Source organism: Dipodomys merriami, unplaced genomic scaffold, assembly GCF_024711535.1.
Source record: "Dipodomys merriami isolate MVZ:Mamm:240054 unplaced genomic scaffold, mDipMer1.0.p SCAF_827, whole genome shotgun sequence".
NCBI classification, from domain to species: domain Eukaryota; kingdom Metazoa; phylum Chordata; class Mammalia; order Rodentia; family Heteromyidae; genus Dipodomys; species Dipodomys merriami.
Genome location: NW_027206432.1, coordinates 82,940 through 102,326, shown reverse-complemented (window position 1 = coordinate 102,326; position 19,387 = coordinate 82,940). Strand labels below are relative to the sequence as shown.

The following is a 19,387-nucleotide window of genomic DNA, read 5'->3' as shown; positions in this document are numbered from 1 at the left end:
TTCAGTCCCAGTCAGACTGGAGGCCCCCATACTGTTGCAAGCTGCAGAGACGACTGGGAACCTCAGGATAGAGCAAATACATAGTACATCTGCACTACTCCTAGCAGGTATGGTTAGACGGCCACAAGTCTGGCCAGGGTCTAGACCAAATTCCCTGCGAAAAGTGTCTTATTCCAAGTGACCTGACAAGCTGCTGTGCCACACACACAGGAAGCGCAGGTCTGGACAAGTGCTTGTGCACACGCACACTTGGAGAGAATAACTGCAATCCCAGCCAAAATCACTGACAAGAAGGCATACTGGTAAAGTTACCTTTTATCACACTGCTAAGTATAGCTTGATCTGTTTGTGTATACACAGAAAAAACATCTAAGAAACCCAGTGAGAACAGAAAAGAGCACAAATGTATTCATTAATTCACTACTTTAATACAGAGTATAACTTAGTAAGCCAACACCCCCATGCTGCTGGCAATGTATCAGGGACACGCATGACGATGAGCCAGGGCCGAGAATCAGCCCGGGCACGCATCATCTTCAAGGGCTGGTGATTCTGCTGAGAGACAGCCTCACAAAAAGGCATCTCCCAGTGTGGTGCATTAACGCAGGCTGGGAGTCCAGACGGGGTGGCTCACCCCCGGCTGTCATCAAAACCCAAAGCGCACCTCCATTAGAGCTGTCCACAGTGCATTATGCTGCTCTGAGAACAAACTGCCAAGAGCACTGCGTCTGAGCTAGCGAGCAGTGGGGCTCGGCACTCTGAGAAACTCCTACTTGGCTCCATGTTCTAGTCTGCAGTCTTAGAATTTCAGGCTTAGCAGATAAATCTTATATTAACGTCTTGTCTTTCTTTTGAGAATGTTAAGAGCTATTAACAAACCTTGCTTTGCTTCTAGCTCCTCCTGGGTAAGCTGGGGCTTCTTCTCCTCGACAACCACACAGGGTGCGGCTGTGGCAGGGCTGGTGGTGGCTGCGCTGCTACAGCTCTCCTGGCACTCTTTGCTTTCTTCATCGTCTTCACTGTCATCATCTAGCTTAACTCGATTTTTTTCCAGGGGAAGGAGGTCATTTTCTTTGGCCTTGATTGCAAAGCTTATTGGAGCAAATGAAGCTATTGGGAAGAGGCGAAAAGTGCTTTTAGGGAACAGATGCAGAGCAGACACCACGGCCTTACCATCTACATGGGCGCCGGTGGGTGGGAGGTGCACAGCTGTGGAGCCCTGTCTTACTCTCTACAGCCCGCAGGGACGTCTGCCCTGTCAAGGGGCCCTGTTTACATGTCCCCTGCATGGCACACAGCTGAGAGGTGCCCCTGAGCCATTGCAGTGTGGGCAGCTCACCACAGGCCGGCTAAGCAATGGGGCCTGCAGGGCAGGCCACCACGGAGCCACAGTAGGACACGGGCAGAGAGCCAGAGGATCACCTGCAGTATTTTCATTTTTCTTCTACTTTTTCATTTTCCAGCACTTGTTATATAACTGAATTTGCTAAGAAAGCATATGATATGACTCCACTACAAAATGGAATCTTTAAAAATTAATTCATTTTAGCCGGGTGCCGGTGGCTCATGCCTGTAATCCTACCTACTCAGGAGGCTGAGATCTGAGGATCGCGGTTCAAAGCCAGTCTGGGCAGGAAAGACCATGAGGCTCCTATCTCTAATAAACCACCAGAAAACCAGAAGTGGCGCTGTAGCTCAAGTGGTAGAGCACACGCCTTGAGCTGAAGAGCAGAGGGACAGCGCCCAGGCCCAGAGTTCAAGCCCCACGACCAACAAATAAAATAAAATAAAATAAAAATCTGGGAGTAGAACCCAAGTCAGAGACAGAGCTGCATAAAACAAGGCCAGCCTGGGCTGAAGGTACCCAGCTGGTCAGGGTGAGGGTGAGGCTACTTACTTGTAGCCTGCTTGTCTGTAGTAGCAGTCTCTTTAACAAACAGGACTAAGGAACACTTAAAAAGAGAGAGAGTTTCGTACACAACATTGGTGGAATCACGTACGGAGCCAGCTCCCAGCCTAGGAAGAGTGGCATGGGCACAGATGGACCTGAGTCGCAGCCCAGAGCGGTAGCTCTGAGTGACTCCTTCCTTCCGCCTCAAACAGCTCCTTCCAGCAATACATTCTCTGTGGGAAATTGTGAAAGGTCGACTGCAGCTCAGAAAGGAGGAAAACATCTGTGCATAGCCTGCACACATGCACACTAGCAGAGGGATGGTGGACCACACCTGACCTTCCTAACTTCATACTCAGTCCCGTTCCAGGTAACTGGTCTAGACAGTCTTCTCTATGTTCAATATAGCATTCCAATATGCCTTATTATAGTTTCCATGTCTACTTCCTCCTTCTTTCTATATGAGTTCTGGGACTTGAACTCAGGGCCTGGGTGCTGTTCTTAAGCTTGTGTGCGCTCTCTCTCTCTCTCTCTCTGTCTCTCTCTCTCTCTCTCTCTCTCTCTCTCTCTCTCTCTCTCTCAGGTTAGATACCTACTTGAACTATGGATCTACTTCTTGCCTTTGGTGATTAACTACACCTAAGAATTTCACAGGCTTTCCTGCCCTGGCTAGCTTTAAATGGTGATTCTCAGATCTTAAGCCACAGAAGTAGATAGGATTATAGGATTATAGGCATGAGCCACCAGTACTTGGCTGTTTAAAATTTCATACTCCTTCAAAATAAGTCTGGGCATGGTGCCTCATGCTGGAAACCTAGCTACTTGGGAAGTAGAGATCAGAGGACTATGGTCTGAGACCAACAGGAGCAAAAAGTTGGCACATTTCAATCAATCAGTAAGCCAGGCAATGGTGGAGCATACTTGTAATCTCACCTACTGGCTGAGAAGTAGACAGGAGGATCATGGTCTGAGGCTGGGCCTAGGCAAAAATGAGATCCTACTGGAAAAATAACCAAAGCCAAAAGAGGGCTGGGAGCATAGCTCAAGTAGTACACCAATAGGCTAGCATGTGCAAAGTCCTAAGTTCAAACCCAGTACCTCCGAACAACAACAAAAGAGCCAACTCCAAAATAATAATAAAAAACCCAAGCCCCATGCGAAATGTCCTGTGCAGAGAGCTTGCCAGGCCACATTTCTAGGAGTGGAAGGACATTTGCTCTTAAAATGTGGACTGAGCCTTCCACTTCCTAACGTAACATGCCACCACATCAAGGCTCCTCCACTACCAAGTCACATACCCCAGACAGACAGACACAGACACACACACACGTTTTGAGAGGTCTTGCTACACTGCCTATGCTAGTCTCATATTCCTGAGTTCAAGGGATCCTTTCTGCCTCAGCCTCCAGAAAGCAAGTTCACACCACCATAACTGGATGAGCAATTATTTGTTAATATGAAAGGCAAAACTTTTTTTCTTTCTTTTTTTTTTCCAATCATGGGGCTTGAACTCTGGGCCTGGTGCTGTCCCTGGGCTCTTTTTTTCCAAGGCTAGTGCTCTACCATTTGAACCACTGTGCTACCTCTGGCCTTTTCTGTAATTTATTGGAGATAAGAGTCTCCTGGACTCCGGGCTGGCTTTGAACTGGGATTCTCAGATCTCAGCCTTGTAAGTACTAGGATTACAGGCGTCAGCCATCAGCACCTTGCTTTTGGGGTACTTTTGATATATAAGATTTTACTATATAGCCCAGATGGCCTCAAACTTGCAATCCTGCCTCAACCTCCCCAGGGCTGCAATTACAGGTAGACACTATGTTACTAATGATCATACCTAAAAATTCCTTCCTGGCATCTGTTTCCCTCCTTTTCCTGTCCTCAGTCCATCTTTTGCTATAGACATCATCTTACTGATTTCTAAGAGCTCTTTCTTCAGCAAGAACAGCAACACTTTTATCTTATATGTTAGCAGTGTTACCATCATTTTTACATCTTTGTTTTGACCTTATTGAGGTCCTGCTTCTAAAAGAACGATTAACTTCCCCTCACCCCCCACTTCAATACTTACAAGGCCTTTTCAACTCCAAGATTAAAGAATTTACTTTCATTTTCCTGGTTTTACTTTTCACACTTAAATATTCAATTCTGGAATTAATGCTGTCAAACGTGATCTAAGTCTTACTTAGCTTTGTTTTTTTTTCAGTACTGGTGTTTGAACTCAGGGCCTTGTGCCTGCTAAGTAGAAACATATCTACTGGAGCTTACATACACCTCCCTTATTTTACTTTTCCAAGGGAAGAGCCTGTTTTTCCAGCATCAGTTATCTTCAATACTGAACAAGTTCCACCAGGAATGGCGGGCACTCTGGCTCTCTTTCTGCCCTGCTAATGCATCCCTGGCATGGGAGGCCGAGCTGAGCTGGGCAGCGCCGCTCACTCCTGTCCCTCTCCACAGTGGGATGCACTCACGACTCCAACACTTGTGCTTCTCAGGTGGCTGTGGTCCAGGGACTGCGGACTCCGGTGTTCAGCGCTCTGGAGCCGTTTCTTGGGGTGAGTTAAGCCAACTTCAATTTGTCTTGGCCTCCTGCCTGGCTCCAGAGCCAGGTCAACTACAGTATTTCAACAATTCTTCCAGGCCTATACATCTTTGCCAGTTCCTTAGCTCTTCTTGAGACAATCTTAACATATTTATTTCAAAATACTATTTTTCAGTCACTTTCCAAATTCCTCTGAGTTTAAAGGTATATGCTATCTTTGTATAAAGACATCTTTACATTTTCATTTGGTCATGCTGTGTGTATCTGTATTTCAGTACGGAACATGCAATTTCCTGGCCTTTTCTCCCCTTGCTTTTTTCATTTTTCCTTTATTTTTATTTACCATACTAGAGGCTGCGACTTAGCACTCTACTACTTCAGCCATACTTCCACTCCAGGCTTTTGCTGGTTATTTGGAGGGGTGATTCTCGATGATTTCTCTACCCAGGCTGGCTCTGAATCTGGATTCTCAGATCTCAGCCTCTTAGAATTAGAGGTGTGAGCTGTGTGCCCTGTTTTGATTTTTGAGGTACAGACCAGACTGGTATTGAATTCTCATAGAGACTTAACTTCCTGAATGCTAGGGTCACAGTCACTGCTACCATGTCTGGTTTTCTTCCTAGGTTCCTGTGTGTGTGTGTGCGTGTGTGTGTGCGCGCGCACATGTGCGTGCACACGCACACACCCACTATAATGTTTAAACTTGGGGCACCGTGCTCATTTGTCTTGGTTGCTTGGCTGGGTTTGTCTGCAACTCAGCATTTTTGCTGGTTATTTTGTAGACGGGTAGACGGAGGCATGGACATTTCTGCCTGGGATGGCTTTACAGGAACAAACCATGACATCCTGTCCTAGGTCCTCTTCTCTTCTCTCTTTTTAGAGAAGAGTGCTAGAGACTGAACTAGGTCTTTGTACATGCTAAATACATACTGAGCTGTATCCTAGCCCACTTCCTAGGTTGACTTCAATGCTCGTTTTGTTTTCACTTTACATGTCATCAAAAACACATAGGGTTGTATGTTTTTCTCTGAATAATATTTTCTTTTTCTTTTTTTTTTCCTTTTTGGCAGTGCTGAGGATGGAACCCAGAGCTTTCCCCATGTTAGAGAAGCACCTGTGCTGAGTGGATCCGCTGCCTTGTCTTTCTTGGACACAGTTTCTGAATGCTCATGAGTGCAGGTCTGAACGGATCCACTGTCCTTGCTTGCTTGGACACACAGTTTCAGAGTGCTCACATCTGTAGGTCTGCTCACATGTCTGTTTGAACATCTCAGGCTAACAGGGATACAGAAGGGAAATCTGCATGTGTGGCTTCACCGGCCCCGACCAACGTAGCTGGGGAGTGAGTGGCCAAGTGGCAGGCAGGCAGCAGCTAGCTAGGAGCCACGGCTCCCACGTCACTAGGCTGGCCGGATGAGCTGAGAGGAGCCGGTCTGTAGGGAGCTTCCAGGGTGTTGCTGCTTCCCAGATGCTCCCATCACCCCATGTCAACAGTGGATCCCCTAGCCACTGTCTCCATCTGCAGACATCCTTTTCATCTTCTTCCCACATGAGGACAGCAGAAGCTGTTGTAGTCTCTGTCTCTGTTCATCTCAGTGGGAGTGAAAACCATGCTCAGGTGACTTTCTGAGCTGATGACTGGGTCACTCTCAAAGACCACCGTTCCCATCACAAAGGCCCCTTTGAGAAGGACAGGCACTCTTGCTGCAAAGCACTGCCCACCACTGCCTTTTCTCCCTGTCAGGACCCACCCCCACTTTCGTAAAAGCTTCCTTCCAGGCCACTGTGCCACCAAAAACTTCTGACACAGCCCTTCTGGCTGAATGACTCCGCCAATCTACTGGACGGGTAAAGCTATCCTGTGAGCCTAGGACCCCAGGGGAAGCAGAGCTCCCGGAGCTGGTCAGAGCCTCTGCACATCATGACCCATCTACCACCCAGAGTCAGTCAGACTACCATTTCAGGGCAGCGACATGCCGGCACGCCCCACCCCACAGCTGTGGCCCTGGGCCTCTGGGGACCCCTTTCTCCTACCACTACCTACCTCAACATCCTTTTCTGCACAAAGCCTCCCTCTTCCCTCCCTCCTCACACTCTACCCCATGAGCTCTCAGAGCAGAAGCCAGATATGCTGCACTCTATTGCTTTAGCCATCTGTACATAACCTGTCCTATCAGACTCAACCTTCCTTTCAGGGACAGAGCGAAGTGACTAAAAGGAAGCTTGCTTAGCAAAGAAAGAAAATGACCTTTAATGTGCACAACTTCACAGGCCGGGATGTGGCTCCACGGTGGAGCACTTCTAGGTGTGATCCCCAGCACTATCAACAAACCTGCCCGCTACAGGGGTCTGTGCAGGCCAGTAAACAAACAGATCCCTAGATCTAACTTACATCCACACGACTCTGAAGGCCAGGCTCAAAACATACAACGAAGCGAACAAGTTTTAGTGGAGCCACTTAAAAGAGGAGCTGGTCCCAGCCTGACCTACGGCTCAGGAACCTGTCCCTGAGACTGAAACTCTCTCGCTACTTCAGGCTATCTGGCCTCACCGGACGGCGCACCTTTCACCAGCTTCCCATCCGCCGCACTCTTACTGGACGTGGCCTCCTTCTTCCCGCCAGAGCCACCTCTGCCTCCTGCCTCAGCTGTGTCCTCAGGAGTGCCGTCGTCCCCAGAGTCCCCTGGCTTCTCGCCGGCAGATTCTGCAGGGGCCTCCTCTGATACTGATGCCACCTGGAGAGACAGACATTACACACATATCACACGAGGAATCGCGGGGACTTGTCAAAAGAGCAGCTCATCGACAGCAGCAGCACGTCTACATGGATAAGAAATAATTCCCATCACCTACAGGTGAAATTCCTTCAGTCTGAGCAACATGAGATAAAGTCTCAAAAAAATCTACTAATAGGCAGGGCCTCCATTACTGCTCCCCACAAGTAACTTAAAGAATTCCAGGGCTGGGAATATGGCCCAGGGTGGTGCACCTGCTTCACCCGCATAGGTGGTGGTGGGAGGCCCCTCTGCTCAGTCAGGTGTGGTGGTGCATGTCTGTAATCAAAGCATTTGGAAAGCAGAGGCAAGAGGACCAGAAGAGACCAGACTAGCTAATACAGCAAAAAAGCAAGAAACCAAAATTGAAGCAAAAATGGGAGAGAGAAAAATACAAGGGAAGTCAGGTGTCAATGTTATAAGGCAATGTAAAGGCAGGAGCTGATGACAGGAATGAGATGAAAAGCTTCAAGTACAAGAAAACCACAGAGAGGGCAGAGAAGAGAGGCAGGGCCACCACTGCCCCAAACATAGCTCCATGGACACGATTTAAGCTCTAGGATGTGAAGCATGAGGCACAAGTTTCCATCTTTATGAGATTCCTTCCATGTTAGCAGATACAGAACACAGATCTCATCCCAAGTAGATAAAAGTAGAACTCAATGTATGAACAAACGGGGTTATTGAGCCAGGTGCCCCAGTGTCTCACACTTGTAATCCTAGCTACTTAGGAGGCTGAGACCTGAGAATCATGGTTTGAAGCCAGCCCAGGCAGGAAAGTCTGTGAGACTTTTTTCTTTTTTGTCAGTCGTGGGACTTGAACTCTGGGCCTGGGTGCTGTCCCTCAGCTCTTCAGCTCAAGGCTAGCGCGCTACCACTTGAGCCACAGTGCCACTTCTGGTTTTCGGAGTAGTTTATTGGAGTTAAGAGTCTCATGGACTTTCCTGCCAACTTTCCTACCCGGGCTGGCTTTGAACTGTGATCCTCAGATCTCAGCCTCCTGAGTAGCTAGGATTAAAGGTGTGAGCCACTAGTGCCTGGCTTGTGAGACTCTTATATCTCCAATAAAAAAATACTCAGAAAAAGGAAGTGGCATTACTGCTCAAGTGGTAGGTCACTAGCCTTGAGTAAAATCTCAGGGACAGTGCCTAGGCCCTGATTTTAAGCCCCAGGACCAGTACAAAAAAAGAAAAGAAAAGAAAAAGGCTATTATTGCTTTTGTTGGTTTGTAACATGTTGGACAAATGGCCATGAAGATACTATGAGTGAATGAATTATTTCCACAGATCTAAACCAACATTCACCTGAGAGGTAAGGAAAGTCAGAGACAGCACATGTCAGACACACAACAGGTATTAGTGTGGTGGGCTCATACGTGGAGAACAGAAAGTTACTTCTGCACCTGAGATCAGAGCCCTGCACCCTCAAGACCATACCTGTGTCCTATCACCTCCTTCCTTCTGCAAGAAGAACTGCTTCTTAAACTCATAATAAGCATTATACTGGTGCCATGGCTGTAGGAACTCAAATCTGTGGACACAGGAAGGAAACAGGTCACTCAACATGACAGGTGTGCTACGCAGCAAGGCATGAAGCCAGCAGGGGTTTCCTGTGAGCTGTACCCACCCTGGAAGCTGACTCCGCACCCATATCCCATCCACCCACCCACAGCAGAGACCAGGGTGAGGCTCCTGTCCAGAGCCCTTTCCATAGTAGCAAGTAAAGCCTCATGCTTTATGTTGACCACCAGAGGCACAGGGCACAACTGGATTTTAAAAAGGTGTTGTTATATTTCCTTTCCAGTGGACCCCAAGCAACATGAATTATCTAGGCACTTTTCTCTAAGATAGCATTACTCTTTTTATTGCACAGTAAAATAACCTCTCCAACTCTAATTTAACAAGAGGAACAAAAAACATGTTTAGCCAGGAGTCAGTGTCCCAGGCCTATAATCCTAGCTACTCAGGAGGCCGAGTAGCGAGGACAGCAGTTCAAAGCTAGCTCAGACAAGAAAGTCTTTGAGACTCTTATCTCCAATTAACTACCAAAAAGCTGGAAATGGCACTGTGGCTCCAAGTGGCAGAGTACTAGCCTTGAGCACAAAAGCTCAGGGACAATGCCCAGGCTGAGTTCAAGCCCCAGAACCAGCAAACGCACACACACTTGCGCGTGCGCGCGCACACTCACGCGCGCGCGCGCGCGCGCGCACACTCACGCGCGCGCACACACACACACACACACACACTTATAAAGACACTTTAGGAAGAAAAGGATAAAACCGTAAGAAAGGGATTACATGGCTAAACTAAAAAAAAACCTAAGCTAATGTCTTTAATCCCATACACTTAAAATGCCTATTATTATTGTTTTGTTGCAGCATCAGGGAGGAAACCCAGGGAGTCTCACATTTTAGAAGCAAGCACTCTGCAACCAAGCCATAGCCCAGCCCAATACTTCCAGCTCTTCCTCTCACCTCTGATCGTTCTTGGCACGTACGCTGGTCTCAAATTTAAGGCCATTCCTTGCAACGTATTCTGCCAGCTTATCAATCACAGGCTGGACGTCAGGAGGCGGGGGGATGATGGCGGCCACGGGGGCAAGCGCACTGTGGGGGAGAAGCAGGTGAGTGGGTGTGTGCCAGACAGCTCGAGGGGTGGGGTGGGGTGGGGATGATGGTGCACGGCAGGGGAGAAGCTGGGGAGCAGCCTTGTACTCAGCAACGGCATCAGGCCTCACACTGGCTACTGAAGGGTCTTCCTGGACTCAGAAGCCACATCAACACAGGAGGGAAAGATGATACAAGAGGGAGGTACCTGACCTGAGGATGTAGGTTCCCAAATACTAATACAGCCAATCACTTAAGGAAGGAGGGTCCAGAGTGATAGTAGGGCTTATTGAACAAATCAGAGAAAGAAATCTTCCGTTATTTCCCTCTAACCCTGAGTTAAAACAACTAAGGACAAGAGTCAGCCTGGTTAACTTTCAGGGTTTTTTTTGGGGGGTGTCTTCTGTGGAGCTAGGCAAATGCTCTACCATTGAGCTATATACCTAGTCTGGGGTGCTTTCTGAGCATGATCAGAAAGAGGATTATTTATGCAGGGAGATCTGAATATCTGCCAGATTTTCCCAGCACCCCTTGCTGGATGTCAAGATGCCTGCCTGGGGCTTCCCTGTGGGAACCGAGAACTCCGGTCATCCCTCACCTGATCCTACCTGAATGGCTCTGTCCACCTCACAGCAGTCAGCCAAGAGTTACTCAGCTGAGGTGCTGGGGCACTGTGTGATCAGCCGAGGTGCTGGGGCACTGTGTGATCAGCCGAGGTGCTGGGGCACCGTGTGATCAGCCGAGGTGCTGGGGCACTGTGTGATCAGCCGAGGTGCTGGGGCACTGTGTGATCAGCCGAGGTGCTGGGGCACTGTGTGATCAGCCGAGGTGCTGGGGCACTGTGTGATCAGCCGAGGTGCTGGGGCACTGTGTGATCAGCCGAGGTGCTGGGGCACTGTGTGATCAGCCGAGGTGCTGGGGCACTGTGTGATCAGCCGAGGTGCTGGGGCACTGTGTGATCAGCCGAGGTGCTGGGGCACTGTGTGATCAGCCGAGGTGCTGGGGCACCGCACAAGGAGAGGCCCACCATGAATGTGCATGAGTGGGATGTTGCATGGGAGTCATGTTTACAAAAGGCTACACTGCATTTCTAAAAGTCTTTTCTTAGCTTGGGAGAGGCAACTCACGCCTGTAACCCTAGCTACTTGGGAGGCTGAGAATGAGAGGATGGTGATTCACAGCCAGCCTGGCAAGAACAGCGTGAGACCCCTCCTCAACTCAGCTGGGCTCAGGGGCGGACATCCTGGAGGGTCCATCAGTCTGGGCAGCACGGCCAGTGAGACTCCAGCTCAACAGAGATGGACGTGGTGGTAGGTGCCAGTCATCCTAGCAACAACAGAAAGCCTACAGCACCAAGTTCAAGGGTCCAGGCAACCTCCAGCGAGGAACAAGACCCTATCTTGACAGTAACTTGTGAAAAACAGGTCTGGAGGTGTGACTCAGTGATAAGAGTGCTTGCCCAGGAAATGCTAGGTCTTGAGGCCAAACCCAAGCACTACCAAGTTAAAAAAGATTTACTTTTTTGAGAAAACTCAAACCCAGCCCAGGCTGGCCTGGGCTGTGTAACCCTCCCTGCATCAGTTCCCAAAGGCTGGGATTCCAGGAGCACATCATCACGCTCAGCTTTTATATGGACTTTTATAAGGGTCTCAGGTGTGTAACTTGGGGATCTGAGCAATAACTACGTAAACAACGGCAACAACAAGGTCTCCACACCCACAACACAGGGGCGGTAAACGCTCCCTATGCACCCTGGGGTGACGGGTACCACAGCACACACAGCCGTGGTGGTCGTGGACACAGGGCACTGTGGTAGGGACAGCACACAGCACACACAGCCGTGGTGGTCGTGGACACGGGGCACTGTGGTAGGGACAGCACACAGCACACACAGCCGTGGTGGTCGTGGACACGGGGCACTCTGTGGTAGGGACAGCACACAGCACACACAGCCATGGTGGTCGTGGACACAGGGCACTGTGGTAGGGACAGCACACAGCACACACAGCCGTGGTGGTCGTGGACACAGGGCACTGTGGTAGGGACAGCACACAGCACACACAGCCGTGGTGGTCGTGGACACGGGGCACTGTGGCAGGACAGCACACAGCACACACACCTTGTGGTGGTCGTGGTCGTGGTGGTCACCTCACTGCCTGCTTCAGCTGTGGTGGGCGGGGGAGGAGGCGTGGTTCCAGGAGGCGGCGGGGCGGTGGTGGTCACTCCGGGGGAGCTGGACACGGTCACTCCAGCAGGAAGGGTGCTGTAGTAGGTGGCCACATCAATTCCTGGAGGCGGCGGCGCCAGGCAATAGGTGCCATCTGGTAACATGTAGTAGCTGTAGTACATGGCAGCCACAGTCGCTGTAAGACACACAAGAATCAAACATGGCGTCTCCTCTGCATCCCCAGCCACTCCGATACCCAGTGCACACAAGTCTTCTGAGAGGCTGGGACCACAGGTGCACACCACCATTCCTGACTGGGGTAAGGTTTGAAGACAGATCAATATATTATTCTGATACACGTACTTACTGAGCAAGCAAAACCTGACTCCAGTGAACCAGAGAGAGATGTTTTCTAAAAGTACAGTGGTACATAGACAATGAAGTTACGGGAAGTGGGAGGGACGCTCAGAGCTTCTCCCCAGACTGGGGCTGCTTACCATCTTGAGACAAGAGAGGAAACTGCCCCAAAGGAAGAGAACAGCCAAAGGCCGGGATAGACACCTGCCAGGAGCGGGGACGGGGCGCTGTCCTGCTGGCCTCAACCTCTGAAACCCCAGAGACAAAGACTGAAATCCTGGCCAAGCAGACCACATCCAGACCCGGGACCTGTGTTTGTCACGGCCTCTTCCTGCCCAGTTCCCTCTCTAATTATCACTCATGTCTGTACCTTGGAGAGAGCTGAAGGTTTACTGCACTCTGTTTATTTGGTGTATATAAGTGATGTGGATCTGACATTCTACAGATTGGGCCAAGGGCCCCAAACTGCTGGTTTCAAGGGGAGAAAGGAAGGTAAGGTTTGTTTTCCATGGGGTCTGGGAATGAAATACAGTACCCAATGCACTGAGCCATCCCCAAGTTATCTTATTTTTCCAAGTTTTTGTTAGCAATGTGTGTGTGGGGTCTGCGCTATTTCTATACATGCATATAATGTCATGTGACCACTCACCCCCTACTGCCCTGTAGTTATCACGCCTCCAGGTCTAGTTCTCACATACGAGGCAGCGTACTATCTGTCCAAGTCTGGCTTGCCTCCATCTATTTTTCCTACAAATGGCGTAATTTAATGGCTGAACAATACTACATAATGTGGGTATGCATGTCTACGTTGTGTTTTCTCTGCTCACTCATCTACAGATGAGCATCTAGGCTGATGGCTGGCACAGGCTGGCTACTGTGCAAGGTGTGCTGCGACACCACAGGGCTGTCAGGTCTCTGTTGGGTGCTCATTCCTCCATTTATGCCCAGAGTGGTACGGAAAGATCTTGAACAAGTTCTACTCTTAATATGAGGAACCTCCGATAAATCTCCATACTGGAGACACAATTTACATGTCTTTTTGTGCAGTATATCAGGGTCCTCCTTCCCAGGGTACAGTGTATGCTGGTATAGTGCCTGGACTTGCTGGGCAGCCACACCTTCGGCTGATGGGAGCCATCTGAATTGGATCGCTATCTGCATTTCCTTTTTTTTTTTTGGTCGGTCATGGGGCTTGAACTCTGGGCCTGAGCGCTGTCCAGCTTGCATTTCCTTTATGGCTAAGGAAGTTAACATTCAGGTAAGATACTTTACAAGGACCAATCTCCTCTAGTTTCACAGTCAACAGTGCTGAGTATAAAACTCAAGCCGGGCGCCGGTGGCTTACACTTGTCATCCTAGCTACTCAGGAGGCTGAGATCTGAGGATCACAGTTAAAGCCAACCCGGGCAGGAAAGTCTGTGACTCTTTTCTCAAATTATCCACTAGAAAACTGGAATTGGCGCTATGGCTCAGGCGGTAGAGCACTTGCCTTGAGCTGAAGAGCTGAGGGACAGCGCAGCGCCCAGGCCCAGAGTTCAAGCCCCAGGACCGACCAAAAAAAAAAAAAGTAACTAAAAAACAATTATAACCTCTTAATGTGCTCCAAATCTTTTATTCTTCCACAAAGAGGTCTTTCAGGGCTGAATTCTTGAATTATGAAACAAATTTTTACTTGCAGCTCAGGCATTACGTCACTGTGACGTCAGACTATTGCTGATTCCTGTCTCAGGCATGAGTCTCTCAGGGGCAGTCTTATAAAGAAGGCCTTTCAGTCCCTGGCCCGGGCTCTCCCTTCTTTCTGGTAACAAGGGCCACTTCATTTCTACCTTCCTAACACGCCAAGGATGCCAGTGCATTTAATTCCTGGCCTGCCCTCCCTTCTCCTCCCTTCCTGACTTACAATGAAGTTATTTTTAAAAAGAAAATGCCATAACCAACAGAAAAGGCACACTTGCAAAACAAGAAAAAAAAAAGTCTAATCTAGCCACAAGAAATGATTTAATTTTCACTTCTATCCTTTTTAGAATAAAGCACTGTACCATTACAAAACCACTGTGAGCTGTACAATGGGCAGCACGTTACCATTGCTGCCTCCAAGATGATCTTATTATCCTTTTCTGCAAGAATTTATTGCTGAACAGCAGAAGACAAATAATAAAAAGTAAAAAGCTTCGAGATAGCTTACTGTAAGGCTAAAAAATGGAAATTGCTAATTTTACTTATCTATATCTAAAGAGCTTCTAGAAGACACTTTTGTGTGCACATGTGTGCATGTATGTGTGCACATGCATGAGCTGGCTGATCCTGGGCTTGAATTCAAGGACCAGGTACTGTCCCTGAGAGTTTTTACCATTTGAGCTGCAGCTCTATTTCTGGCTCTTTGGTGGTTAGCATCTCATGGCCTTTCCTGCTGAGAGCTGGTTTCCAACCGTGATCCTCAGATCTCAGCTTCCTGAGTAGATACAATTACTGGTATAAGCCATGGGCATCTGGTTAAGAAAAAAATCCCTTAAAATAAAAATAGATGGGTCTTCCCAGCCTGCCATATTAGTAGAAAGTAAAGCACAAGGAGTGTCGGAGGATGCCCTGGGACTAGTAAACTCCAGTGGGACTGCAGCAGAGGGAACGCAGATGCGGCAGGGCCAGGCTGTGTGCGAGCTCTACAGAAATAGGCCGAGAAAGTACTCCTGATACCAGCAATATACCAGACAAGGGGTTGATATCCAGTATATACAGGGAACTCAAGAAACTAATCCCTCCCAAACCTAACAAACCAATTACTAAATGGGCAAGGGAACTAAAGAGGGACTTCTCAGAAGAAGAGATAAAAATAGCAAAGAAACACATGAGGAAATGTTCACCATCCCTGGTTGTGAAGGAAATGCAAATAAAGACAACCCTGAGATACCACCTTACCCCAGTCAGAATGTCCCACATCCTCAAGTCAGCCAACGACAAATGCTGGAGGGGATGTGGAGAAAGAGGAACCCTATTTATTACATTGCTGGTGGGAATGTACACTTACACAACCACTTTGGAAAGCAGTCTGGAGGGTCCTCAGAAAGCTAAATATTGACCTCCCTTATGACCCAGTCATACCACTTTTAGGCATCTATCCTGAACAACAGGAACCAGTATACAATAAACCAGGTGCAATAAACATGCACCTCCATGTTTATTGCTAGGATATGGAAACAACCCAGATGCCCCACCACAGATGAATGGATCCAAAAATTGTGGTATCTATACACCAAGGAATATTATTCAGCCATTAGAAATGACAAAATAATGGCATTTGCAGGGAAATGGATGGGGCTAGAAGAAATCATGTTGAGCGAGATAAGCCAAGAGCAAAGAGACAAACATACATGGTCTCCCTGATAAGTGGATGTTAAATCCAAAATGTTAGGTGATACGACAAAATTAACAGGACTTAAGAAACAAAGGACTCCCACTCATCTGGTCGAAACACTACTAAATAACCCCATGCTGCTGATCACATGTATGATATATATGTGTACACTGGAGGGGAACCAGGAGGATGACACAGAACTAGAGGGAATCAGGGAAAAACATACAGCAGTGGGACCCATCAGCTGCATTGGACATTGACCAAAATGAACTAAGCAACTCAATGGCAGCAATGGAGGGAGGGAACAAGTGGGAAAGAGGGAACAGCTGATGCTATGCAAAACAAAAGAAATGTACATACCACCCAATGTGGAAGAAATAACTGTAGCGCAAAGCTCTTAGAACTCATAAATGTTATAGACCGTGATAGACAATTTGCTCCAGGAAAGTTAGAATGTGTTTGTGACTTTAACTGAGCATCACTATCCCACAGTACTGTGAAATTTGGGAAATTACGTAACCACTTAATAACAATAAAAAATTTGGAAAAAAAAAAAAAAAAAGAAAGAAAGTACTCCTGAAACAACACATTAAAACCACAGTCCAGGGGCTGGGAATGGGGCTTAGTGGTGAGTACTTGCCTAGCATGCATGAAGCCCTGGGTTCCATTCTTCAGTACCATATAAACAGAAAAAGCTGGAAGTGTTACTGTGGTTCAAGTGGTAGAGTACTAGCCTTGAGCAAAAGAAGCTCAGGGACAGCGCCCAGGCCTCTTTGAGTTTAAGCCCCAGGACTGGCAAAAACACCACCACCACCACCACCACCACCAAAAAACCCACAGGCTAATGTGGCTGGTGGCTCTTACCTGTAATCTTAGCTACTCAGGAGGCTGAGATCTGAGGATCATGGTTTGAAGACAGATCCGAGCAGGAAATGTCTGTGAGCCTTTTTTTTTGGCCAGTCCTGGGCCTTGAACCCTGGACCTGGGGGTGATGTCCCTAAGCTCCTTTTTGCTCAAGGCTAACACTCTACTACTTGAACAAAACACTACTTATAGCTTTTTCTGTGATTAATTGCAGGTAAGTCTTATGGGTTGGCTTCAAACCATGATTCTCAGATCTCAGCTTCCTGAGTAGCTAGAATTACAGGGGTGAGCCACTGGCACCTGGCTCCATGAGACTCTTCAATTAACCACCAAAAAGCCAGACATGGAGCTGTGGCTCAAGTGGTAGAGTGCTAGCCTTGAGCACAAAAGCTCAGGGGCAGCAGCAGGCCCTGAGTGCAAGTCCAAGGATTGGCGCGTGCGCACACACACACACACACACACACACACACGGTATAAGCAACATACATTTGGAAAGCTCTAGAAAATGAAGAATAGTACACTGGGAACAATGAACTATAATGCTGTTCATCTTGGAGTGGTTCAGGAGCTGGTGGTGCAGGAGTGAGTATCTGAACTTCACAAACCTCATGTCAAGCATGCCTGCTGAAAACAGGGTGAACATTTTTTGGCTACAAAAAGCCCTTTTTCCACATGTCCTTCCCTCAGTGTATAAAAAAAGGGGAGGGGGGAGAGGAGGAAGAAGGGGAGGAGGAGGATTCAGGGCTGGCTTGTGTGCCCCTGGTTCGGACCGAGGCTCTGCAGCTTATCTGGGCCAGGGAGCCCTACCACGCACTCTCAAACACACGGCCCTGGGATGTTCATACTATCATGGTTTGGCTCCAGTCACTGTCTCCACCAGGCCGTGGCTGCATCACAGAGTGGCCACACTCAGCCTGTTCCGTCCAGGGTCGTCCTGCAGGGTCTAAGCGTACACTGCGGCACTGAACAAACACTGCCAACAGGCAAACTCTGTCACGCAGCCTACACTCCATCTGGCTGTCTGCCACAGAGAAGACAGCTCCACCTGCTGCACCCGCACGCTTCCTGTTTCCTTCTGTCAAAACCTGTCTTGGACACGTTCTAGTCAGAGGCACTGTCCATTCACACCCACTAGCTCCCTATAGCCACTGGGCTGGTGCCAAAGAAAGATGCAGGTAAGCAGAAGTTGGGCTGCTTCCTCTTTGGCCACCATGCCCCAGCCAACTACCTGCCTGGTGGAAAGAGCACCTCCCCTCCAGGGGAGCACGGAAGACCACACTGGTATGCTAAAGGCTCTTCCCTCACTTCAAGTGACTGCTTGAACACATACATCAAGGTTTACAGTCAGTTAATAACTTCAAGTCATTAAAAAGATAAGAGAATCGAAATAAACGTAATTCTGCAGTGCATATTAAAGTTGGCTCTGTGTCTCCTCCAGCTCGATACCCACAATTCTACCCACCTTGGGTTGAAAATATTCATGGGAAAAGTTTCATTTGTACCGTGCAAACTTCCATCATTATTGCTTTAACAGTATTAACAGTACAATATAACAGCTGCTCACCAGGCATTCACATTGCATTAGTTGCCCTAAGTCATCCAGAGATGACTTAAATCCATGGGAGGAGAGTTGAGCACCCATGGTTTTGGTATCTGTCAGGGGTCCTGGAATCAAGTCCTGCAGATACCCTGAGTATCTTGTTCTTATGTCTTTAGTGACAGCAATCATGTGTCTAGCCAGAACCTGCCTTCTCAGTTCTTATCCACCACCCTTCCAGCATTAGGGTTAATTCAGGCCTGAGCTCTTGTTCAGCTTTTTGTGTTCCCAACTGGAGTCTACTACTTGAGCCATGCTTCTAGTTCTGACTTCCTGACGGCTAACTGGAGACAAGAGTCTCGTCTCAGCCTCCTAAGTAACTTGGGTTACAGGTGTGAGGCACTGGTGCCTGGCTCTCTCTGTTGTTAACAGAACCATGTCCACTCAATCTTACATGTCAATTCTAATAGTCTCACATTACCACAAAATTGTGTCTAGCACAGACAAGACCATCTCTCCAGAATCTGTGCTCCCCCCTCTTCTTCACAGGGCTCTGTCTTTGTTTAGGGCAGCAATGTGTTCAACCGCAGACCCCCTCGCTGCCTCCACCACAGGCAAGGAAGACCTTGAGATATTAGCCAACGATGGGCTAGAAGAAGCTGCGGGAAGGGGACACAGAGGGGCATCTTTGGCTGGCACAACCTGTCTACCTTTGACCCTACTCTTCCTGCCTAGTTGACATTGGGACAGAGCAGCTCTCTGGCCACAGGTCCAGCCAAAGAGATGACCTGGTCATCTCTTTCAAGTTAAGATCTGGCCAGTTAGCTCCAGAGTCAAGGGAGTATACCCTGGATCTGAGATCTGGATGCAATCAGAACACACTCAGTGGGTCCTCCCAAGTCAGGACACACTCAAGGGTCCTCCCAATCAGAACACACTCAGTGGGTGCTCACAATCAGACACACTCAAGGGTCCTCCCAATCAGAACACACTCAAGGGTCCTCCCACGTCAGGACACACCCCGTGGGGGCTCACAATCAGACACACCCCGTGGGTACTCACAGTCGGCCGTGTATTCCACCTGTGAGGGCTGCGTGGATGCCCCATCTGGGGGGTGTGGCGTGGAGGCAGAGCTGTCAGCTTGTGCTTTTCGGACAAGGGCTGCCAGGGGGTGATCTGGGTCCACCACCTTTAAGGGCTAGGGACAGAGAAGACGGGTTCTGAATCACATACAACCCTCTCGTTGCAAAAGACTCAACTTCAAAGTGCAGATAATCACAGGAAGGAGAAGATTGTTCAAG

General features: G+C 48.6%; 1 protein-coding gene across 4 annotated transcripts in view; it reads right to left on the bottom strand.

The window, feature by feature from the left end:
• The window catches only part of LOC138819928 (splicing factor, suppressor of white-apricot homolog), a 55,371-nt gene that overhangs the window by 19,882 nt on the left and 16,102 nt on the right, over positions 1-19,387 (bottom strand). For 3 of the 4 annotated variants that reach the window (XM_070011534.1, XM_070011536.1, XM_070011537.1), the window contains 6 exons: positions 19,149-19,284; positions 11,929-12,172; positions 9,678-9,809; positions 8,641-8,734; positions 6,994-7,165; positions 880-1,110 (listed from right to left, as the gene is read on the bottom strand). In XM_070011534.1, coding sequence (XP_069867635.1) covers positions 880-1,110; positions 6,994-7,165; positions 8,641-8,734; positions 9,678-9,809; positions 11,929-12,172; positions 19,149-19,284 — 1,009 coding nt within the window. The remainder of the gene's footprint in view (positions 1-879; positions 1,111-6,993; positions 7,166-8,640; positions 8,735-9,677; positions 9,810-11,928; positions 12,173-19,148; positions 19,285-19,387) is intronic. The other variant, XM_070011535.1, reaches the window with a different exon arrangement.